Here is a 26375-nt window from a genome sequence, read left to right on the forward strand (position 1 = left end):
GCAGGCAAATCACGAGGTCAGGAGTTTGAGCCCAGCCTGGCCAACATAGTGAAACCCCGTCTCTACTAAAAATACAAAAAAAAGTAGCCAGATGTGGTGTCGGGCGCCTGTAGTCCCAGCTACTTGGGAGGCTGAGGCAGAATTGCTTGAATCTGGGAGGTGGAGGTTGCATTGAGCTGAGATCATTGCCGCTGCACTCCAGAGTGAGGGACTCCGTCTCAAAAAAAAAAAAAAGAAAGAAAGAAATGCAGCCTCAGCCCAGTCCCACAAAACAATTAAAACCGAATCTGCCTTTAAGATACCCAGGTGTTTCAGTTGCATATTCAAGTTTAGGGAGCACAACACAGTGGCCTCAAATTCTGCGTGCCTAACACAATGCTTCCTTGTATTATGGATACTGCCAGTCCTCATCCACAGTGGCAACGATCTAAAGCACTTTCTCTAAGTGTGGGAAACTCATTCTGGAATTCACCACAAACCTGAATTGAATTCTCCGAATCTGCCTTTTTAATTGACTGCTTATTCCCAGATGATTCTTATTTACATGAAAGTTTGAGAACCACTGATGCAGGCCCAACTTTTTCCCAGAGCAGGAATCATTCTCTTATTTGAAAAGCAGCTCAGTCTAATTGTACTTAGCCTACACCAGCCTAGAGGAAAGTATATTACCCTCTAGAGAAAAATACATCATCTCTTCCTTAGCCCTTCAAATAACTGAAGCTAATCTTTCCCCTGTTGCCTGGCCTTCATTGTCAGGCTTAGACTTGCCAACAGTTGCTCCTGATTCTGTTTCTTACTCTTCTTGGTATCCCCCTATGTCCCCCCCACACACTGGAAACCTTTCACTTCAGCCATACTCCTCAAAGTAAGACAGCCCAAAGCTAGAGGAAAGCTCTAAAGTGTGCCACACAGTATACAAATGACACTATCATCGGCTCTGATCAGAACTTCTTATTTTTTAATAATGCGGCTGGAGGTTCCATTCTTTTTAGAAAAGCTATATATCATGTTAGTTCAATATTAAGCTTTCATTTAACCACATCTCCTATGTTCCTTCCCCATGGATCATCAACACATGTCACCTCATTCCAATACTTTCACAAGTACTGACTGAACTTGCATGCAGGGCTTTACTTATAACCCAAATAAATTTAATCACTGTGATCTCTGCCCACTATTTCAGCCAACAAGGAATTTCCGGTCACTGGTCCTAAATACATGGAACAGTCAGTCTTGGATTCAGACAGTCAGAAAACATGGATTCAAGTCTGATCTCTACAACTTTGCTATAGGCCTTAGGCAAGTTCTTTAGCCTTTATAAGCCTGTTTTTTAATCTATAAAATGGACACAATAATAGTACCTACCTTATAGTTGTGAGGATTCAATAAGGTAATATAAAAATCACTTTGTAAAGTATAAACCTGTGTAAATGTGAGTTATTAATGAAAGCATCCCAAGACACAAGGTACAAATAACCCACAAACTTAACCATAATAACAATTCGTTCATTCTTTGTGTCTTCTACCCCCACATGAAATTAGTGGCAGTTCTGAGATCCTCTGAAATGCAAACTCTGTCTCCTCCACTACCATCTGTGACCCATTCTAGTTTGCTTTCCTTCCTGATAGAGTTCCTATCTTTTATTGACAAAAGGTGGGGAAACCTGGTGTAAGAACCCGTGTAATTAAATACCAGGATGGTTGTCTAGAAACCAACCATGTGGAAGTGGATGAAACCAGAAAAACCCTTTAATGTCGCTGACGTGGGTGTCCAAATGTTCAGGCAGGGCATCCACTTCCAGTTTCTCACTGAAAGAGGAACTTAAAATTGCTAAGGTTCTGGTTGTTGGAATTCTGTAGAGCCACGGGATGACATGCAATGGGAGACATGCAATGAATATGATATGATATATGATATGCTACAATATATTCTATCAACATGAGATCTCACCCTGCCTCAAGACCATGAAAGCCCTCTGAACTTATTCGGGAACAATGAGGTATCTACCCATTTCCTATAAGGACAATCTCAAAAACTGAATTCTCAGATTTAACCCAAAAGACTAGGAAATGCTTGGTAGTTTTCACTAAAGTCCTTCCCTACGAACCTCCAGGTACCTTTCCAAACACAAATCTATAAAACTGTAGAATACATTATAGCATATCATATATCATATCATATTCATTGCATGTCTCCCTTTGCTTGGGAACTGTGGCTCTATAGAATTCCAACAACCAGACCTTAGCAATTTTAAGTTCCTCTTTCAGTGAGAAACTGGAAGTGGATGCCCTGCCTGAAATCTTTGCTAATTTCCAAGATTTACAGATTAGAATAGCTGAGGTTTTTAGAACACACATACTTTTGCAAAAGACTAATCCAAGACTCACAACTAGAGGACATGTACAAAGCAAGAAATTTAATGATTAAATACACTCGGACTACTTAAGTAACAAACACCTAATATTTATTAATAAATTAGTACACTTGAAGGCATTTTTCTGATATCGGTCCTTCACCACTACCCACAAACCCCACCCACACAAAGGGAGTCCACGCCACCTTTGCACTGGAACCTGGCAACTGAGCATTAGAAGGTACATTTGTAAATGGGAGCATAGTTGCAAATATATCAGACAAGGGTTCTTACAGCTGCAGCCATTTTTAATTAAAGTAATTGGTGAAGGAATCCCACCAAGACCAAGGCCTTGAGAGCAGATTGGACCTATTGACTATGTGTATATAAAAAACAAGACATCTTTTAAAGCAAAGCTGGGCAAATTCTCTATGGAAAGGGTGCCACTGGCACTTGATTTTGACTTTCCAAAGTGCAGCAATGTGTTCCAGAACAGCTCAATTCCTAAAAGGTGAAGTTCAAGTTCTTTGGTGGCCCAGTTGCCAAGCCACTTAAATAGCAAATCCCGATGGCTTGAGGATTTCATTTCTCCAGCCCAGAGCATATTAGCATAAGAAGAGTACAAGTAATCAAGCATTCTACACGGTGTCCAGGTGAAAACCATACAATCAGCAATAGTGTGGTCAAGTTTCAGCCATGAACATGAACTATACAAGACATATTTAAAAGATAACTCAAAGTTGAATTGCATTACAGTAACTCAGTGGGGTCTTAAATTTTCTTAATCTTTAAGAAAATTTATAAGGGACAAAAAATAATAAAAATAGTAATAATATTTGTTTTTAAAAAGTAGGTATGAATGTTAAGAGACATAAAGACTGCTTATAGGATTCACAAGATGCCATTATACTTTTAAGAAGTTAAGAGCCTCACAATCCAGTGTGTGGGAAAAGTCACACTGCATTTATGATAAGTTAAGTAAATTTAAAGTGCACAGAATAATCTTGAAAATACACAAGAAGGCAAAATGGAGAAAATACGGAACTTAAAAAACTTTAGTGGTGGGTATTTCACAACAGTTACACCTTGCAAAGGCTTATAAACCAACTTCCCAGAAGAGTTATTAAAAAAAAAAAAGAGAGAGAGAGAGAAAGAAAGAACTCAAGCACTGGCCATATACTCTGTTAAACACACACACACACACACACACACACACCCCCCAAACAACACAAATCAGAAACAGAAGAAAATTAAAAAAACACCCTGCCACTAAATTGAGTAATTTCCAGAATGCAGTATCCCTATGTTCTACAGCAGGTCAGGAAGATGGCTATAAACAGAGTCCAGGAGGGTCTGGCTGGCTTCCTGGCTCTTGACTCCAATAATTTCGAATAGCCGGTCCAGTTTGTCCTCAGCCTGGGGAATCTCTTCAATCACCCGCAGCTCCTCAGGATTTAGAAAGTGGAGCATGTCATCAAAGATAGGCTGCAAGTCACAGGGGTCCAGGCGTACCTGCCGCAACACTGTGTCCTTCTTTTCTGCAGAGAAGAGAAGGAAGCAAAGACAGCTGTAAGGTGACTGTACTGGCAAGGCCTGGAGGAAGGAGAGCAGGGTACTAGAGAGAGAGACATCTATTTCCCCCCTCAGCCTATTATTCTCCATCCTCCATTACAGTGAGAGAGTGAGTGATCCTCTGGCACATTCGAAACAACACAAGAGTTTTTACTTGCATTGCACGTGTAAGATAGCAAACAAGACTTGCCTGGTAGAGATCAGACAAGGTCTTGCTTGAATGGCTTGCTGAGGTATCATTAATGTGACATTTGCCTAGACTTATGTAACTTCTAAATTATTTTAGAATTCAGAAGGTGAATGGTGAGATACTTAAAGAAACCAAAGAAACAAAAACAAACAACTAAAAAACCTTTACTGCTTTCCCTATCTGTAATGTGTTTACTAAACTAAGATATACATAGGCCCACCCCTTTTCCAAATGATCAAAAATTCCAAGACAATGTAGTCTACTTATGTGACTTTCTGATTACATTGTAATATTTTAGAACTAAACTGCTGAGAGAGTAAAAGCACATAAATAAGAAAATATTATTTCTTCTCAGGTCATACCTAACATCGGGATGAGGAACTATAACTTTTATTACTATTATAAAGCACTTTTTCTAAAATATAATATATAACATAAAATATAAACTAAAATATAAATATTTTATGTAAATGTAAAAGATTAATATAAATATATAAAGTATATAAATTATAAAGATGTAAATATAACATTTTATGAATACATAAAATATCAAATATAACCCTTTCACTAAAATATAACTGGAATTACCCAAAACTAGAAAATTTCTTTAAAAATTGTCATAAATAGTGTATGCTAATTCCCTACCCTGATATTAAAAATTAAAAGTGGCAAATTCTTTGCCAAAACTACCAATCCATAATGTTTAAAATATTGGTATTTGCAATGTAGTTTAACAAAGTGAATTTTAGGGTATTTTTAAGTCACTAAAACCTGTAGTTTTCTTTTTTCTGAGACAAAGTTTTCCTCTTGTCACCCATTCTGGAGTGCAGTGGCACGATCTCAGCTCACTGCAACCTCCGCCTCTCAGGGTCAAGTGATTCTTTTGCCTCAGCCTCCGAGTAGCTGGAACTACAGCGGGCTAATTTTTCTTTTTTTTTAGTAGAGATGGGGTTTCACCATGTTGGCCAGGCTCATCTCTAACTCCTGGCCTCAAGCGATCCGCCAACCTCGGCTTCCCAAAGTGTTGGGATTACAGGCGTGAGCCACCGTGCCCGGCTAGAACCACTTTATCAATGACGCTCAAGCTTGGACATTGTGCCTACCATATGGATATGGTGCCAGCCAGAGCCTGGGCTTATGAAGAGGCAAATGAGGCACTCACCCCTGGTGCAAAATTTAAGGTGGCACCAAAAAACTCAGTAGTCAAGTTATATTTCAATGAAATAGGTTTTTTTGGTTTAGGGTTTTTTTGTTTGTTTTTGAGACAGGGTCTTGCTCTGCTACCCAGGTAACAGAGTGGCACAAACTCCTGGGCTCAAGGGATCCTCCTGCCTTAGCCTCTGGAGCAGCTGGGACTACAGGTGCACACCACTATGCTTGGTTAATTTTTAATTTTTTTGTAGAGACCATGTCTTTCTTTGTTGCCTAGGTTGTTCTCGAACACCTGGCTTCAAGTGATCCGCCCACCTCGGCCTTCCAAAGTGCTCGGATTACAGGCGCGAGCTGCTGCGCACGACCTAAAACCTGTACTTCTGACTCTCAAGTTAAGTTCAACTTTAAATCTTTGGATACAGCAAGCTTGGTAAATAATTTTCAAAAATCTTGCCAGACTACATTTTATCAGGCCTTCCCCGAAATACACATTTGATAGCATCATGAGGATAAAGGGTGGCCGATAGCTCTCCACTACGCAGTGTGAGCTGTAAAGATTTCGGAGGCGTGTCTTCGCCAGCCAATGGCAATGGCGAGGTTTCTCTCGGGCCAGCGTATCTTGAAGTTTTGGACTGGTCTTCCTGGGCAGGTAATTCAGATGACTCAACTCTCAACTACAACTGGACTGTGGACGGGGAGGGACAAATCCCAGGGGCTCTTTTGGGGGTTTAAGTGCGTGTGTGAGGTCTGCTGCGATGCCTGTACCTTTGGTAATAAAGGAACCGTTCCTGCTTAGCGCGGAGGAGCCGCTGGATGTAGAGTCACAGCGGAGAAGGGGCTCCGACTCATCCACGAAGAAGCCCTTGTTCTTGTCCTGTGGGGAAGACTCTACCGTCAGGAGAGCGGAATTCTCAAGTTTCGCGTTGGGGCTGGGGATGGGGCTCGGGCTAAGCGGGCTGGGGCTCACGGGGAGAGCCAGTTTGTCAGTTTCCAGCTGTAGGAGGGAATTTTTTTTTATTATTATATATAGAAAAAAAAACAGTAAAATCAAAATCCCTCCTCAAAGGCTATTTTTTTGGTTCCATTTAATATTTTATATATAATCCTCCCATTTCAGTTGACGTTAACTTATTTATATGATTGCTAGACACACACACAGACTTTTAAACCCTTCAAAAATACAGTGAGGATATGCATGAGTACTAAAAACTGGGAGGCATATGAACCAAGCTATTATCTCAGGGGAGTAGAAGGGAACATGGGTGTAAGGAGAAAGACCCCCAATTTAAAATATAATTTTGTAGAGCTGAAAGGAGTCTTAGATATAATTTAGTACTATGAGCTGAATGAATTATGCCACCTCCATGTTGAAGCCCTGACCCCCAGTACTTCAGAATGTGACTACTGTGAGAGAGGGCCTTTAAAGAGGTAATTACAGTAAAATGAGGTCTTTAGGGTTGGCCACACTCCGATATAACTGGTGTCTTTAATAAAAAGAAGAGATGAGGACACAGACGCACACAGAGGGAAGACACAGTGAAGACATGGTGAGAAGGCAGCCATCTACAAGCCAAGAGAGAAACCTCAGAAGACACTTTGGTCTTGGCCTTCTGAGGCTCCAGAATTGTGAGAAGACCAATTTCTGTTGTTTAAGCCATGCAGTCTGCGGTCCTTTGTTACTGCAGCGCTTGCTGACTCTTACACTCAGCTTCACAGGGAAGGAAACTGGGGCCTGGAGAAGTGAAGTGACTCTCTTAACTAAGGGCCAACAGAGAAGTCACAGAACTAAAACTAGACCCCAGGTTTTCTGACTCCCATTTCAAACTAGCTCAGGAAAAAAACTGCTAAAATTAAGAATGAGAACAGGAGAAAATGAGAGGTGTCAGTGGCTGGGAGAAGAGAGTGATGACCGAAAGGATAGAACAGAGACTGTGAAGATTGCATTCTGGAGTGGGGAGGTCAGACAGACAATAACAAACACACAAGATGGTTTCAGATAAAGATGGTGAGCCTCACCATCACTCTGGCTGGTGGGTAGAGAATGGATTTTAGGGAGGCAAGAATCAAAGTAGGGAGAGCAGTTAGGACGCTCCTACAGAGGCTACATACAGTATGAATGTGGCTTGTACTGGGGGTGTACAGTGGACACAGGGGGAAGTGATAGGTGATGTGACCTCATTTTACCAGTAAAGTGACTGGGGCCCAAAGAGGGCACACAGCTACTGGGAGAAAGCCAGTGCTCAACTCAGGCCTGCTTGACATCTCTATTTGGCCCTTTCATTTGAGAAAATACGTCAGAACTCTGGCAGGCATTTGTGGCCTCTCCTAGTAATTGACTTTATCTTTTTATTGGCTCTTCCGGCATGGATAAAAAAACCTGGGAGCCAGCTGGCCAGATCACACAGAGCAGGGTTCAGGGAATGATGGGCACTCTCCCCAAGCTGTTAATCACCACTCCTTAGAATCCTCATCCCTTCACTCACACACTTCAAGTAAAATGTTTTCAAGCTCTTCAACGAAGATGTTGATATTTCAAAGTATTACATGGGATAGTTATATAAGGCACAAAGCAAACACAACTGCTTCTTTTACAAATTTTAAGGCCTGAGAAATTCTTGCAACTGATTGCAGATTGTGAAGATAACTGATTACGGCACATGTCTAATGTTCCAACAGCGTTTTTTCCTCTGAACCACCACTCACACCCTGCTGCTGCTTCCAGGGCAAGTTTCAGACTTGGGAAACATGCATACCTAGCAGTCCCTTTCTGATCTACAGACAGATGTTACATATATGCTTGTAAAATGTTAATTCCATAGGCCCTGGCGCGTGCCCCTCCTCCTTGAAAATGCACATGGCCATTCACGCCAACACACTTTTTTAATTCACTCAGTTAGACCAAGAACACTTGTCTACATCCTAGTTCTCAGGGACAATACATTGGAAGACATGGTCAGTCAATATAGTACACTGTTCCTGCTTAAAAGGAAATTTCCACCCACAAATCACATGCCAACGAACTAAAAAGTCCACCCACCTGTTTCCTAAATTCATTTGAAAACTTGAAATGTTTAATTTTCCCCCCAATTTCACCAAAAGGTCCTATTAGTAAAACTTGAGCACATGATTTCCAACATAATTGGAAAGACAGAATGCTGAACTGATGCTCTCCTGTAATTAACAATGAGTCAGGTGAATATGAAAATGCCCCTACAAATGGTATTAGCATCACAACAGAGCTAACAATCATCACTAAAGCCAGAGACCATTTAAAAATCATCTTTCTAGAAAATCTACGCAGTTACTAACTATAAGTATCTCTTACTTTGTGCAACAGTAGCTGGTTGCATTCTGACTTCATCTAAAGTTTTCATTTTTTCCCAAAAGAAAAAAAAATGCTCATAGAAATTTCTTTCCGTGCTTTACCATAATATATCTAATATCCATCAAAGCTGGTTTGCAGTACTGCTACCGTACTAGGCATTGTGTTACTTCTGCTTTCTAATCAGAACAGTGAGTCATCAGAATATGTGGAATAAATTAATTCCTTGTTTTATTAATTCTGAAAGTTCATGGCTCAGTATTCTGAGTTTATAGCCAATGAAGAACACCTACAATAAGATTTAGATACTAAAGAGAAAACAAATACTCTAAACAAGAAAGCCGTATTTCCAGAGAAGAGGATCCTCTTATAAAAACTTTGAGCATAAATTTACCAAGATACTCATAAAATAAAATAATTTATTTCCTAAGATTCTTTGAGCTTTTCAAATTCTCTATAAAGATATATTAGGCTGGGCGCGGTGACTCACACCTATTTTTTTTGTTGTTGTTCCATTTAATATTTTATATATACATCCTCCCATTTCAATTGACCATAACCAGTTGACCTATAATACTAGCACTTTGGGAGGCCAAGGTGGGTGGATCACTTGAGGTCAGGAGTTCAAGACAAGCCTGGGCAACATGGTGAAGCCCTGTCTCCACTAAAAATACAAAAATGAGCCAGGCGTGGTGGCAGGCGCCTGTAATCCCAACTACTTGGTAGTCTGAGGCAGGAGAATTGCTTGAACCAGGGAGATGGAGGTTGCAGTGAGCCGAGATCGTGCCACTGCACTCCAGCCTGGACGACAGAGTGAGACTCTGTCTCAAAAAAAAGAAAGAAAAAAAGATATATTAACTTTTACAGCTAGAAAATCAATAAATGTTGTTTATAAAAGCAGTCACCACCGATAAGTATATTTTCCTTCCGCTACCTTGAAAATGTTGTGGCTGCAGCAGCTCTTATTTATATGGGTAGCCAAGAAACAGGGTAGCAGGAAGATTATCAATGTGGCTGAGCTCCTGTCTATACTTTTGTGAAATGTTCATGGACATGGCATTCATATATGCCCTAACTTATTTCAATAAGGCAGATATTAAGAAAACGTGGCCTGTAAAGGCAGTGTATCTGTCACTTATTTGAAGCTCCTTTGGAGAAACTTGAAAACTACAGTTCTTTTTGCCTACTGCCATGACATAATCCTAACTTGGAAGACTCACGTTGAGAAATGAGGTGGGGACAGTAAATAGACCAAAATGGTAGGGGGCATGGAGTGCTCCCAAAGCAGCCCAAAAGAGAACAATTCTATTTTGTGAACTTCAAGAGCGTGGCATTTCTTTCAGCCAAACAAGTTCCAAATGTCCTTCTGATTAGTTTCCATGCAAACACGCTTAGTCCTTCCAGATACTTATTAGTCCAAACTGATAAGGGAAGAAAGATAAATGGTTCAACTTACTCAAGGCTGAGTCACACCTAAAGCTCTGCTGCTGACCTAACAATTTTCCTTTCCGAGCACCTCTACCACTGAGTACAAGGAACCATCCAAATGGATTAGGTAAACAGACTACTGCTTTGGGAATCTGGACATCTCTGGGCTACTGAGTTTGGTAGCAGTGTTTATGAGAATAATGATTTAACTTGTATCTGGATTGTACCACAATGAACCATGACTGTCATCATTGCCCTTCCCCATTTCCAGCTGTGCCCTTGCCAACCCTACATTCCCGCACCAACCAGACTTCTAAAAAACTGAAGTACCCACTCTGGGTGCTTAACCAAATCAAAATTGGAAACTGAGGCCGGGCGCAGAGGCTTACACCTGTAATCCCAACACTTTGGGAGGCCAAATGGGCAGATCACTGTAGGTCAGGAGTTCAAGACCAGCCTGGTCAACACAGCGAAACCCTGTCTCTACTAAAACTACAAAAATTAGCCGGGCATGGTGGCACATGCCTGTAATCCCAGCTGCTCAGGAGGCTGAGGCAGGAGAATCGCTTGAACCCAGGAGGTTGCAGTGAGGCGAGATTGCGCCACTGCACTCCAGCCTGGGCGACAGAGCAAGACTCCATCTCAAAAAAAAAAAAAAAGGAAACTGAAGCTCAAAAATAATTCTCCACTTCTAATATCGAACTGAAAAATGACTTCCCTGTTGACTGGCCTTTCCTGAGATGACACACTGGTGGAGGTTGCAGTATTCCCCTAGCCCCGGGGATGGCAGAGCCATGGATGGTAAAGGAAAATCCTTCCAAGTTTTATTCATGAGAAGGGTGGTAGATAAATGAAATAAGATTTTGAGGCAGCAAGATCTGGCAGCATTCCTGAGTAGACTCTGAGAGCAGGAATAGGCGAGAACTCCAGCCTCAACTGCCATCTGTGTGGCATGTACTTCATGTTCCCCATAGTCAGCTCCTAAAAATCAAAGTCATGAAAATCCTGGAAAAAGCATTGCAAGAAAAGAGAGAAGACATTGCTTGTCTTGCTGTTGCTATTTCATTCTCCTCATGCCCTAATCCCCCACTCCAATTCTCTTTCCCCTTCCAAGTTACCCCCAACTGAACTACCTACTCAACGAAAGTTTACCACAAAGTTATTTTCAATTACTACCCAATTACAATCTCCCTGTGATTGCACAATCTGTTTTCATAAAACTAATTAATGACTTTGATGCATCAGTGACCCCCTGAAATGAAGCATTAATTGCCCAGCCTGGATGCTCTTTGCCAGCCTGCTAAAATGGTTCAATACCACCAGGCCCCTTTTCCCTAATATAACTAGATATGCCTGATAGTCCCCAGCAGAAAGCTCCTTACAGTAAAGTCACTGTTTTGATTTAATTTTCCCTCCAGACCTCATTCAACACTTAGAAAGAAGGAAGAGTTCTATGTTACATTTGTGAAAATCTCTATCACTTTAATAATGGTTTTTAAAAGCCCATTTGCTAAATCTAACTGAAACTTACTGCTTTTCCATATGAGGTAACAAAAAGAGACCTGAAGAAATAAGCCATTGCCAATACTGTGCTAGGTGATTCAGCAGAAAATATCTGTGATTCGTTTGCTGCTAAGGAAGTTGTATTAGCCCCATTTTACAGATGAGGAAACTGAGGCTCTAAGAGGTAATAACTTGCCCCAAGCCATAGAACCAGGATTCAAGACCAAGTCTGTCTAGTTTCAAAGTTACCCTCTTTGCTGCCACTTCCCTGTCTAGATCCCACAGCATTTAGAGCAAATTGACAAACCCTGTAAACTGATTATAAGCGATCACATGACCACAAGGCATTGCCCGAGCCCCTCCGCCAGAGTGAAGGGAGTAGAGGTGAGATCTGCAAGTACCTGGGACTCAATGGCAGACTTATACTCCAGCTGGATGACCGCCCTAAGATAAATATGAGAGATTCTGTAAATACCATATACCTCAACTGTAGTCAATAACTTTGTTTTCTATTGAAAATATTTCAGATCCCAACAGACCAGTGGCTGGTTAAAAAAAAAAACAAACAAATTCAATTTCTACTAAAGGTTTATCTCAAAGGAATTCTAGTCGCAAATAAATATAAAATTACAACTATTTAAGAATTATGATATTATCTCAAGCCTGTTTCCCCTGCTCTCCCAGCTGCCCACATAATCAAAATCAAATTAGATTTCAAGACCTTCTATAGGCCTATACAGGCATATAAGATTGGGCTCTGGGAGGAAAAAAAGGCAAATTTTCTTTGCCAGAAAAGTATTTCTTGATATCTGAATCTATGTGGTCTTTAGAGAAGAGGAATTCAGATAATAAGAAATGCTTTCTTATTCAAATCTATGTGGTTCCAGGATTTCAGATATAAATGAGGGTTCATATAATGAGGTTACCAGCCTGATCACAAAACAATTTATCTGAATCTATTCAATTCCTAAGTTCGGACACTGTAGAATACTTGCATATAATGATTTCTCCCTTAAAAAATAAAAACAAATACATCACCCTAAAAAAAAAAGTTTCAGATGATGAGAGGCAATGATTTTAAAATTATTCTTCTGAGTGTGAATTCTTGTTCAATTCAATCCAGAGTAAGGGGTCTTGGCAAGTAGAACCCAAATATACCCAAATTTTTTTTGCAAACAAAAATCTTAAGAGGCAAATGGAAAAATGCTGATTTCTAAATGCTTGAAAGAAGGATTATCAGTTATAAGAAATTTAGAGAAAGTCTTCGAAATGGGACTATGGACTGGAAACGTATACATACATAGATAAAGCAAATATGCCAAAATGTGAATAACTATTGAATCTAGATGGTAGATTTATTATTTTTGTACTGTGCTTCCAAATTTTCTTTGCTTTGTACGTCTTCTCTTAAAATGTTATTTTAAAAAATTAAAGAGAAGGGCCAAGAGTCAAGTAACTTTAAGACAAAAATTCCCCAAACTTTTCCTGGGCTTCTGATTGTTGAGTTAAAACCTCTTGTTTTCTTTCCTTCTTTCTTCTTCTCCTGCACAGCCCAGACTTTAGTACATGAAGCAAGGAGGTGCTTCCATTGCATAAGTAGGGAACAGCACCAACACTTAAATCTAAATTGTCAATTGCCAAGTGGACGGCGAGGGCCATCTGCTGTCTAGAGCTCCCTGGGATCACTGGATGTCATGGGATGGAAGAAGGAACAGGAGCACAACACCAAGATGTTCTGCTCAGCTTCCTTGGGAACCCCCAAGCCAGACCACAGAGATGGCATAGGTGAGTGAACTTTAAGCTGGGAGCCAATGCAGAGCCTGCAGAACAAATTCACCCACCATCAGGGGAGTCTCAGGATTAACCTGGCCAAAAAAATGCCAAAACCACTGGGGAATTATTTTAAAAAACACTCCCACTCACCCTAGATCTGTTTAAGCACAGAATAATGAAAAGGTTTTGTTTCAACTGCAACCTTACTTAAGGCATATGAAGTTAGACTAGGTTAGCTGGTCACGGTGGGTTTCTCGCTTAAATACCCCAAACTCAAATCAAGGTAGTTGGCTATAATTTTCTGTATATACCTCGTCTTAGAATTCTCATCACTTCTAAGAGTTAATTTCAAAATTGAGCACCAAAGTCTATAAATCCACCCCCATTTAAGTCAAAGTGTCAATAGCCAATCCTTGCCCTAAGCAAGAGAGCTGTGCCTTTCCTGTATGTACAGGAGAAAAGCCACAACACAACAAATAGTGCTGCACAAAGCTGCCAAAGCTGGTAAGAACCAGCTGGCTCCGGAGGGAGGGAAAAGGGGGGGCAGCCCCGCCCCGCTGCCGGCACGGGTGTGTGCAAGCTGTCCAGGCTGCTGACATCGACGGTAGTGGTGTTGCCGCCCTGAGCTCACTCACTGACTAGCTTTCTCAAAAAGAGGAAGTGAGGACAGTGAATAAGTGGGTTCTCTTGGCTCAGAGTTGGAGCCCACTCACGTTTGAATATATTGCCAAGACTTTTAAGAGCTCATCACCATCGGAACATGAGGAGATCAGGCTCCGTTGGAAATTCCTTAGGTTTCCCTAAACTTCTATTGGAAAATCTTTCCCACAAAAAAGCCTTTTGATAATTCTATCCATGAGAAAAAGTTTCACAAACCTTTTTAAAGCTTGCCGTAAGACACGGTGGAGGATGGAAAGTAATTTCATAGGAAACTCAAGACCTTGAAGTAAGAAGGCTTAAGTTCATCTTTATGACTTGGGCTTTTTGAACTCATTAAATCTGATTAAATTAGCATTGCATAATAAGTCCATTCATTAGATTCATGCCATTAGAATCACAATGCATATGGTCTACAAGTCTAAGTTAACCTTTGACTTTAACCTCTGACTTCCAAGTCTCGGCAACTCAGCTTCCCTCCGTGGTGGTAACTACTGTTACCAAGTCACAATATACTCTTCCAGAGATAGTCTATACCTATACCAATAAACAAGTACATATGTTCTCCACCCCCCTTATTTTTTAAAACAATTTTTAACATCTTTGTATATACTGTGTGTGTGCGTGTATATATACATGTATATATATTTGCAGTATGGTGGCACAATGTAAATACTGTTTTTTTTTGGTTTTGTTTTTTTCATGTCTCCCAGGCTGGAGTGCAGTGGTGCAATCTCAGCTCACTGCAGCCTCCATATCCTGTATTCAATTGATTTTCGTGCCTCAGCCTCCTGACTAGCTGGGATTACAGGCGTCCACCAACAGGCCCAGATAATTTTTGTATTAGTAGAGATGGGGTTTCACCATGTTGGCCAGGCTGTTCTCAAACTCCTGACTTCAAGTGATCTGCCCACCTTGGCCTCCCAAAGTGCTGGGATTACAGGAGTGAGCCACTGTGCCCCATCCTACGTACTATTCTTCACCTTGCCTTTTTTCGTTTAACCCTTCTTGAGGTTAGCACATGAAGAGCTGACTCACTTCTTCTGACAAGTGCATGCTGTTCCATTGTATGGATGTTCAATAACTTACATAACCAGTCCTCTAGTGAAGGGCATTTGTAGATCTCCTCACTCTTTTGCTATTACACATGACACTACAATGAATACACGTGTACTTGCATCATTCTGAATGCATGTGAACATGTGTAAGATACCTTCCTAGATGTGGAATCATAGGTCTCCATGCCAGCCTGAGAGGTTAAAAATCTGCATGTTTATAAAGTCTTCAGGCCGGGCGCGATGGCTCACGCCTGTAATCTCAGCACTTTGGGAGGCCGAGGCGGGCAGATCACAAGGTCAGGAGATCGAGACCATCCTGGCTAACACGGTGAAACCCCATCTCTACTAAAAAATACAAAAAAAATTAGCCAGGCCTGGTGGCGGGCGCCTATATTCCCAGCTACTCGGGAGGCTGAGGCAGGAGAATGGCGTGAACCCCGGGGGGCGGAGCTTGCAGTGAGCCGAGATGGTGCCACTGCACTTCAGCCTGGGCGACAGAGCAAGACTCCGTCTCAAAAAAAAAAAAAAAAAGTCTTCAGTATTTCTTTCTCTGTGAACTGTCTTGTTCACAAGACTGCACATTTTTTTCTTAATTTGTAAAAACTCCTTATTTTTCAAGAAACTGAACCCTATGTTTCAAACAATTCCGACCAGTGATTATTTTGTCTTTTGATTTATATATGGTATACTCTGGCTTGTTTATTTATTGTTAAGTAGTTGCATTGTTCTTGTATGGCTTCTGTGCTTTATGTTATTCTCTACTGTTGTGATTATAAAAACAAAACATTTCCCCCAATTTTTTTTTCTAGTACTTTTTTGGTGATAAGTCATTTTTGTTGTTGGGCATTTAATTTCAGCCTGTCCTCTGAAAGTCCAACTGTAGATCAATCAAAGTTTCCTCTGTGGCAATTGTTTCTTAAAAAATCAGGAATGACATTAGTCTCTCCCAAGGAAATGGTGAAAAACAAGTGATGAAAACCTTGAAATTAACTGATATAAAATAAAACCTACTGCTGACCATGATGCAATTCCTCATCAGCAAGTGTACCTGTCATTGACACTTGGGTTATAACAGAATAAGGGACACTTTCACAAACACAGAGTGGAGAAGCTAGGCCAAAGCTGGAAGCTATTCAACTTTATCCAAATCGGTGTTTTGGCTTTAAAAAGAAAAAATGAAAATGTGCTCTCCTGCACTGGTAATTGATGGAGAAAATAAGCTTCTTTTCACAGTATTGATTCTGATTTCCTCCCAATGCACTTTTTGAGAAAGCCAGTAAAGGGTGTAGATTAAAGGGGTGGGAAATGTCATCCACTAATAGACCCAGCCTTTTCTGAACGGTGAGACACTCTGTCTCAGAAAAAAATTAAAGCCCACTTCCATCCCTCTGTATAGCAGCTTCACAGAATATATTCTCAAGTCTGGCTCACATATCTATCCCTCCTATAAAACTGTCAGCATCCTAAGGGATGATTCTGCTTTGTGTTTTGTTTTGTTTCATTTAGTATCTCAGTGCCTGGTACAGGGCTCAATACATAATGGGTGCTCTGATAATCTACTAAATAAATTGTCTGTGTTGAATTATCTCAACCTTAAAGGCAATACTAATAAGAAGAGTGTGTGTGTGTGTGTGTGTGTGTGTTGGGGAGGGAGTGTACATTAATATAAAGACCCCAAGAATCTGTTTCCTAGACTTTTCTCCTTATGATCTGCATACAGCAAGCTCAACTACTATTTTTTTTAATTCTATGATGCATATTTTTTTCACATTTTAACATCTCTGAAATAGGGGTGTCTCTTACAATTATAATTAGCAGTATTTTATTTCTTTCTCAGTAATACATAATGACAATGGTATATCTTACAATTGACACGGGGTTCAATGAAATATAGTAATATATCTGTATTAGTCAGTTTTCATAGCAAAGAAATACCTGAAGTTGGATAATTTATAAAGAAATGAGGTTTCATATGCTCACGGTTCTGCAAGCTGCACAGGAAGCATGACTGGGGAGGCCTCAGGAAACTTACAATCATGGCAGAAGGCAAAGGGGAAGCAGGCATGTCTTACATGGTCGGAGCAGTGGTGACGGGGGGAGGTGCCACACGCTTTTACCCAATCAGATCTCATGAGAACTCTATTGCAAGAACAGCGCCAAAGCGGGAAATCTGCCTGCATGATCCAGTCACCTCCCACCAGGCCCCACCTCCAACACTGGGAATTACAATTCAACATGAGGTTTGGGCAGGGACACAGACCCAAACCATATCACTATCTTAATTAGAACATACCCACCTATACTTCTCAGGACCGTGAAGCTTGCTAAATAAACCAGCTATAGAGCACCCAGACAGTGTTTGGGACACAACACATATTTAGAAAATGCTGATTCACTTTCAACTTAATGTGCATTTACTGAAAACATAATGCATTTGCTGTCAAGTCAAGAAAAGGACAATGTAGAATTCAATTTCCAACACAGAAAATAGTTGCTAAGATTTACTGAGCCCCCTGCTCTATGTCAAGTGCAGGACTGGGCATTTAAACTCACCTCTAGTTCTCAGCAAGATCTTTACAAGGCACTTACAAAGAAACTGAGGCTTGGAGACTGTATAGGATTTGCCCAAGGTCACACAGTGAGTGGCAAAAGCAAAATTCAAACCTGATTCAGAGGGACAAAGTCAAATTCTTGAATTTGTCAGTTCCTTCTAGTAGTTCCTGGAGATTCAAAGTTCGATATCTAGCACGGGACATGAAATGGGACATTAAAACCTTATTTCTATACCTTAAATATTACAGAACAGTTAAGGGTTTCTAAAAAGCTTGCTACTGAGCAAAACAAGGATGTAAGTAAAACAGACGTTCTTTGCAGAGTCAAAGATATGAGAAGCCCTTAATATGAAAAAGCAGGTGGGGCTTCCTAGGCAGAAACCAAATGTGAAAGTTTCAAGAAAGAAGACCAAAATATAGTCTTGAAAAAAAACTAGTCTGATTTTTTTAAGTGACTTTCAAATGGACAAATATATATCTGCTCTAGCTTTCTATGTATTTTTTTGGCAGGTTGAGTACTCCTTCACCCTGATGCTTATAATTCCTCATGCACACTTCTATTATAACATTTGCTTATCACACTGAATTATAATTATTTGCACATGTGTCTCCATCACCACAAGTGAGTTATTGAAAGGCACTGACCACTTTTCTTCTTTACCCAGTACCAGGCTCACAGCTGGTGTTTGACAAATGGTTGTCAACTAACTGAATGAAACCTTGGACTATGATAATAAATAGAACAGCCTGAAATGTAATTAAAAATCTAAAGCCTATTTATAAACATTGCTCCTTTGTGCACAATGACAACTTTAAACACAAGCATCATTAAATGTTCTGGTTCTATGTGTGTCAGCAATCCCTTTATAATGTCCTTTTCTCCTCACCACCCCAGAAGTTCCCCAGAGCCTGCAGTCACACCCCATGAATTAAGTAACTTGACCTTAAATAACCCTCCATGCTATAGTAACACGGCAGAGGGCAGCTGCTAGATACATGCAAGTTTAGCTGTTACCTTAGGTCCTCAGGTCTTAGGACAAGAATCCCTAATTTCTAAGAGATGACAAATTGGAAAATTAATGACAAAGACTAATTTGAGTAGCCAAAAAGCCAACAGTTAATGTACAGCTGGTATTTGCTTCAACTCGCCCTCACTGTATTAAATTTCTGAAAATAGCTGGTCTCAGTCAGACCCGTAGATAAGGACAGCTGCATCCTGCAGCTGGTAAGCAAAAAATCAGTAACTGTAGTTCCCTCTGCAGCAGAGGCAGGAGTGCTGTTCTCACCAAAATAGAAGGCCCAGTACTTCTCTAGCTGTTGGGATTCTCCGAGTTGATTATACAGAGCAAAGCCATCCAGGATCCAACACAGAGTCTACTATAGTAGAGAGAGAGAGAGTGCCTAAGTGCACAAATGCTCTGTTCCTGAGACATAGGTCCCCTATGTGGTTCTGGAAAGGACTAAAATATCCTAACAAAGAATCATTCTATTATATAGAAATCAACAACCACCACCACAAAACATTGGCGGTGGGTCCACTGGTTGTTAAATTATAGTGTAGTTTTAATCTGCTTAATCTTATGGAAGGAGAGATAAGAAGTAGAGCATCGATTCTCAACTCTGCTGCCTGGTTAACATCAGTCCTTTATATTTGTGAATCTCTGATCAAAGCAGACAGCTAAAGTAACAATTTATATTATTTTAAATTGTTGTGGTTGTTTTTAATATCATCATTTTTTAAGTATCTATAAAATTTCTTTTTCTGCCCCTTTCTCTCAGGAAGCAATGAAGGGATGCTGAAACTCTAATCACAGATATAATACTTCTGAACCTAGCTGCTAAGCATCACTTTAATATCTCACTCTAGTATGGCCCACAGTAATTTGATTATCAAAATTAATTTTGATAACCACTCAGAGCGTCAAGGGCAGGTCCTGTAATTCCCATTTTAAATGGAAAAATCTCAGAGTTAGAGAAATTGTTTGTCCAGGGTTTCCTATGGAGAAGAAACAGACTCCCTTCCTCCCACCCTATCCAAGGCGCAGGGAAAGAGTGCACTGGTTAAGTCTCTCTGCACATACAAAGGCTCTAAAATAAAAGAGGGGAGCGAAAAAAAAAACCATGGAAAACCAGAAATTCACTTGCTCAGTTTTGTTTCTCTTTTTCTGACAGCTATTGAGGAAGCAGACCATTATCTCCCCTGCTAGAGAAAACTTTCCAGCCAGCCTAGGAACATGTGCTCAGGCAGTAAGCAACACATAGCTACAGTTAGCTGGGATTTCCAGCTCTGAGGCACTGAACCCAGATAGCAGCCTTCCTGCTCGGCCACCTGCTTTCAGCAGTCCTGGAATTGGGTGGACATCCCCACCCAACACTAAGTGACCCTCAGTATTCAGCATCTAAAAGACCCATTATGTGTATAAGTTTTAGCTAGTTAGGAACATTCTTCCATCTCTCTTGCCTCCAGAGCCTGGAAATAATTGCAACTATTAATAGTCAACATCTGACAAATGCTTACAGTGGGTCACACTCACCTCATTCTCAGAGTAACCCATAGGACAGGCACTCATGTTGTTCCTATTGTCTCATGAAGAAACTGAGGCAGAGAGGCCAAGTAATTTACTCAGGGTCCCTAAAATGACTATGTTGCCAGGACAGGGATTTAACCCGGCACACATCTCCATACTGATGTTCTGATCGGAGCCTTACTGGCTGGTTAGATGGCGATTCAGCACATTCCTCCTCCTGACCTCTTAGATTTACTCCTTTAGATTATATAAGTATGTGTAAATTTCTTCCTTCCATCCAACTGTAAGCTTCCTTGATGGCATTGACTTTGTCTTACTCATCTTTGCATTGCCCAAAGTGCCTGTTATAATACCGTGCACAAACTGTGTTATGTAATGTAGATTTAAAAATAAAATCACATCCTCTCCTTTGCTGGTTAGCAGGGGAAACTTAAACCCAGGCATTAAAGGACTAAAGGAAAATAACTGGCAAGCTAGAATTGTATTTCCAGCTATCCTTCAAAAACTAAGGTGAAATAATACAATTTATTTATTTATAAATAGGCACTTTTCAGACCACAAAAAATAGAGTTTACTGCTGGAAACCTACACAGAGAAGTATTCTTTAGGCAAAAGAAAAATTATCTCAGGTAGAAGTTGAAGCTCCAGGAGGAAAGTATTAAGAATGGAAAAGATCAATATGCAGATAAATCTGTGTGACTCCTGACTGTGTAAAACCGCAATAACTCTGCCTTTTAGCAGTATTAAAAGTGTAACATTAAAATTCATGAAAACAAAAGCAAAGTATAAGAGGAGGATAAATAGGATTGAAGTCTTCTAAGGTTGTAGTATCTGTAAAATGGTAAAAAGTACACATTTATTGCCTATATCTCATAATTTAAGCATGCGTGTTGTAATCCCTTGGGTATCCATTAAAAGTGAAGTAAAAAATGTGAAATTAACAAGCTCACAGATGAGGAAAAATGGAATAAGAAAAAAATAGTTGATTATTCCAAGAGAAAGCAAGAAAAGATGGAGAGAGAAAAAAATAAAAAAAAGAGGACAGGACAAATTGAAAACAAAGATATGGTAGATTTAAACCCAAATATTTGAGTAATTATATTTTAAAAATTACATTTAAAAAGCAATTACATAATTACATAAAAATGTAAACACACTGAAATTCTCTAATTATCAAAAGCTATCAGACTAGATTTAAGAAAAAAATCTGAAATATATGCTTCTTATAAGAGACATTCTTTAAATAAAGACAGAAAAAAATCAAAGTAAAAGGGTGGAAAAAGAGATAACATACAAACTAGAATGCTGTATTAGGGCAGTGTTTTGTTTTTTAATAGCTTTGGCAAAACTGCAATAACTTACAACTATTATCCCACTGTTTTGCTGCTTATTCCAAATGCTCATGTCCCAGAAGGGAAGAATAGCTATGATTCTGGAAGGCTGGGTTCAGTTTAGATGTCGAACTTGAAAGAAGAGGGTGATGAAAAATACAGCTCATACCTCAGATAAAGAAAGAGTCAGACTCTGAATGGGTTTAATTTAAAAATGGCTAATAGGCCACCATGGTTAATAATGAACCGGCTGTTCTTGACAGAGGCAACAAAAAGCCACACCAGGGCTAATCCTTTTAGTGGAACATAACATAGCCACTTTCAGGCTTATGAAGAGAAAAAACATTGACCATTAAAAAAAAATGGTCATTTTTACCCATTAAGAGTCCATTAACTCCCGGGGCAAGGCCCCAAATCCCCAGCAGTACCACCATACACAGGGAGTACAAGCCCATCACAGGATGAGAATAAGGAGTCTCAATTAAGCCCCCTGCCTTCTGATTCTCTTGTTAGATGGGACAAATTTCAGAAATAAACTACGGACAGAGAGTAACATACTGTGCAATTACCACTTGAGCATCCCTAATCCAAAAATTCAAAATCCAAAACTTTTTGAGCACCAACATAGTGCCACAAGTGGAAAATTCCACACACGAGTACTTAACACAAACTTTGCTTCATGCATACACTTTTTCTAATTTTGTATAAAATTACCTTCAGGCTATGTATATAAGGTATATGTGAAACATAAATGAATCTCATGTTTTGATTTGGGTCCCATCCCCAAACTATCTCATTATGTATATGCAAATATTCCAAAGTCTGAAAAAATCCAAAATCTAAAACACTTCCAGTCCCAAGCATATCAGATAAAGGATACTCAACCTGTAATAAGAACTGGCAGCCAGAAATCCATGTTCATTGGCTATTAAAATTAGAGTTAGAGCTGGATCCAAAACGGTGCTAGACATTGATGTATATTGTTAAAACGTGAAATCAAAAATTTAATATTGCCTTCTCAGCCTCCATCATAACTCAAAGGCTATAGCAGAACCAAAGAGAAAGTTGTAGAGTGCTTTGACATTACTGTTCTCAAAAAATAAACAACAAAAAATAGCTACTATTAGAATCTTTTGGTATTATAGAAGAGATAAGGGGAAGGAAAGAATTAAAGTGTACAAGAGTTTGGCATTTAGGAAGAAGGTGCTTTGTTCTCTCATTCGTTGACCTAATGATTTTATTATGAATCACTCTTTTTGACATGCACTCTCACCTTCTTATTTTTCCATTGGCCCACCATAGGTTTGGGTTAACCAAATCCTAACCTTGCATCAGTCATATGCTTTCTTTCTTTCTTTTAGGCATCATCAAGGACATTAGACGACTTATTCTCACATATCTAAATCCTTCTTTGAGCCTTAGGCTTGTCTTCCAGCTCTCTCCTTAAAGCCATTCTCTAAGAATGCATGGCAATGCTTTGCCTCTAAACTCCCTGTATTCAAACCGCCGCCATTTTACTTAATTGGAGGGTTAACATCTCCCTCGCTTTCCCCCAAATCCAGCTACTTAAAGCCTAGTTTTACTTGTGAATAATATTTCACACCTAAATTATTTCTTAGAAAGTCATAAGACACTGGTGTATGCCTTTGAATGTTTATCACTTGGGTCTATTAATAAGTATTTTTTTCTAAAATTCCACATTTCAAAGAAGTTAAAAATATGCCAGGAGCTTTAAAAGACCACCTTCAAAGTCAATTAGCACCTATAAATTGTTATTATCCAGTTACTTGGATAAAAGATTCGCCTGATAAATGGTTACATCAATTGTCAAGAATTACTGCGCTATCAGTATAAAAAGATAAAAGCATTTGGACTTCTTAAGTACATAAAGTATACTTAAGCATAAGTATAAAGTATGTAAAATGGAATCCTTTGATACACAAAATGTGATACAGAATGATAGTAAACTGCATTGATGTCATAAAAAATCTCTACCTAGCTCTTTTAGGTAACAAATTTAGACCACTGGAATAATAACACAGACCAGCCCTTTAAATCTTAAGTGGGTTTTATCTAGTCTTAGTGGCAGCATTTTCTTTACTTTGGGAATATGTTCTGAAACCTGAATCGAAGTCTGTGGAAAATATGATTCAATATCCAAATCTGAATTTTATTCATGGCCTTTCAGGGAAGTACATACAATTAAAGAAAGGCTAAGTAAAATGAGTTACATCATGGTCGTAACTACCACTTGTAGAACACTTGCAATGAGTCAGGCATTTTATATGCTTTATTTCTCATCTTAATCTTATATAGCAGGGTTGCAAATGTGAATAACAGAGGCAAGGAAAGTTGAAGTAACTTACCCTTCATCACCTAAGCTAATATGTACCAGAGCCAGGATTCAAATCCAGTGCTGTCTGGCTCCAAAGCCAAGGCTTATTAGCTATAAAGAAATCACACTCCTGGGTCCCCTCAGTTCCCATCTGATGTGCGCCACGGAACAACCCAAGGAGGAGAATCAGTTCTGTCATCAACTGCCGCTAGCACCACCTGCATCCTCAGGAGGCGAGAATGCTGCCTTCATAAGCCACATCACAAAAACACCCTCTGGAGGAGAGGCGGTATAGTAAAAAGTATTTTTTCTTGGTTTTGTTCAAAGTGTGTCATGCAAAATGAGATTGTAAATGGGGTAACAAAGAGAGCTTTTACAAATACTGATTCATACTCTGCCCCCTGGAGATTCTGATGTGACTGGTCTGCAGGTAGGGTCTGAGCATCAGTATTTTTTTTTAAAGTTTTCGAGATGATTCTAATGGACGGCCACTGAGAACCCCCGTCCTAGAAGGTAGGGTGTATGTATGTGTGTGCAGGCGTGTGCGTGTGTGTGTGTGTGCGCCTATACACCGAATATGTTATTTTTCTTTGTTCCCATACAACTGATAAAATTTGAAGCATAGGGGCAATAGGTCAGTGGTAAAGACACACAACCAGGGCTCCATTACCTGGGTAGTGTCTTCCATCAGCCCACGAATCTTCTCCACAACATCGTTTCTCCGGTGCTGGCGCAGGGCGCTAATTAGCTGGGCGAGGCTGGCCTCGGGGCCCCGGATGGTCCAGTGCTGCAGAGCTGCGTAGGCCCGCTCGTGGTCGGCTGTGTACCCATTGGAGAAAGCAGCAACCTCCCTCTCACTGGCATTGCAAAGAAACTGATAGATATCTTTCCACTGGCTTCCCACTTGGGCTGCTACAAGCTTCAGGATGTCGATACCTACACCAGAGAAAAAATAAAAAACAAATGAGGGCTTGTAAGGGAAGCTTCTTACATAAGGCAGCTCTGCTTTAATGAATAAACTAGAAGAGGCACGCTTTCCTGTCTTTGTATGTCAAAGGACTGCATTGCCTCCCTTAAGCACTTGGCACAAGCAGCTCATCTTGTGGACTCGCTGGTACCCTCATACAAATTCCACTTCCTGAGTGTGGAACCAGAAGAAGGAGTGATCATGGAATTATAATAAATCAGACCCAAAAAGATGTTTTGAAAGCTAAACCCAAATAAGGTATTCAAGGTGATTCCTCTGTTACTATAGTAATACACCCTTGTTGAAGGAGAGGGGTGGATAAGTTCCAAGATCCCCAGTGGATGCGTTGAAGCCATGGATGGTACAGAGCCCTATACATACTGGGCATGAATTTCATTTTCCTTCTTCACAATGTATGGATAGAAAATTCCTTCTTCTTGTAGATCTTAGCAACCTCAGCATACAATTGACTTTTCTTATTAAGTGGGGAACTTTCATGTTTTCACTTAAAGGAAGCACTTTATGGCCACTGGCATATCCAAATTATCAGCATCACTCCTCTTGAGCTTTGGGCCAATATTAAGTAAAATAAGGGTACCGAGACGGTCAATCTGATAACCTAGATGGCTACTAAGTGACTCACAGGCAGGTGAGGTCTCCAGCATGGAGATGGTGGACAAAGGGAGGATTCCCTTCCCCAGCGGGACACAGCAGGATGGTACGGGAATGTAAGATTTGATCACATTACTCAGAATAGTGCATTATCTAAAACTTATGAATTGTTTATTTCTGGAATTTTCCATTTAGTATTTTTGGACCACAGTGGACCACAGGCAACTGAAACCTTGGAAAGCTAAACTGTGGATAAGGGAGGACTACTGTACTAAATACAATAGTAACCAAGTAAGTTAGAGGCTCCCATCTAAAAACATGGTGACTTCATGACATTCAGAAAAAGGGAAGCTGCAAATTAAAACTGCAATGGACTTTACCCAGAACTGTCTAGGTAAAAGGTTTCCAAATTCTGGGAATGGTGTCCTTTATATCAACTAACAGTGTGCCCAGCTGTTCCAGGCCAATAGAAGCATTCCTGAAGAACACCTAACTTGTGCTCAAACTCATGTTCAACAAGCAATTTTCTAATTCATTATTCAGTCTTCCAACTTGACTTGCACAGTTATAATGAAGACAGCAGCCAAAATGACTGTATAATAACAATAGCTATTATCTTCCAGGTATTATGTTAAGGCATTAGCTCACTGAACATCTTTATAAGGCATTAATATTCCAATTCCACAGGTAAGAAAAAAATACAGTTAGAAAAGTTAGGCTACTGGCCCAGTATCACAAAGGTAGGTGAGTTGGTTATTGAACCCAACTCACCAGTTTTGTAATTCAAATCCTGTATGTGTAACCACTATGAAATGTGACAGTATCGATGGTACTTCCAAGACGAAGGAAATGCCTTGGCTTATAATGACCATGGCTGGTTATTCTGACAGACAGCTGTCCCCAGTGATTCAATATATTGTCATCCTGGCTCAGCAGTCACTTGAAAACCCAGTGAGTGTGCATCTGTGGTCCCCAGATCTGATGAACAGATGAAATGGTGATGATGAAATTGGTGAACTGCAAAAATCAAATCTCAAGATC

The 26375-nt window shown here is 40.0% G+C and overlaps 1 protein-coding gene across 2 annotated transcripts in view; it reads right to left on the reverse strand.

Annotated features, from left to right (window-relative positions):
• Positions 1-2448: 2448 nt before the first annotated feature.
• Positions 2449-26375, reverse strand: part of TNFRSF21 (TNF receptor superfamily member 21) — a 77493-nt gene continuing 53566 nt past the window's right edge. Inside the window, exons 4-6 of one of the 2 annotated variants that reach the window (XM_054491952.2) lie at positions 24426-24691; positions 6034-6262; positions 2449-3892 (exon numbers count right to left, since the gene is read on the reverse strand). In XM_054491952.2, coding sequence (XP_054347927.2) covers positions 3663-3892; positions 6034-6262; positions 24426-24691 — 725 coding nt within the window. In that variant the 3' untranslated portion in view covers positions 2449-3662. The remainder of the gene's footprint in view (positions 3893-6033; positions 6263-24425; positions 24692-26375) is intronic. The other variant, XM_054491953.2, reaches the window with a different exon arrangement.

The sequence above is a fragment of the Pongo pygmaeus genome, chromosome 5 (assembly GCF_028885625.2).
Source record: "Pongo pygmaeus isolate AG05252 chromosome 5, NHGRI_mPonPyg2-v2.0_pri, whole genome shotgun sequence".
Lineage (NCBI taxonomy): Eukaryota > Metazoa > Chordata > Mammalia > Primates > Hominidae > Pongo > Pongo pygmaeus.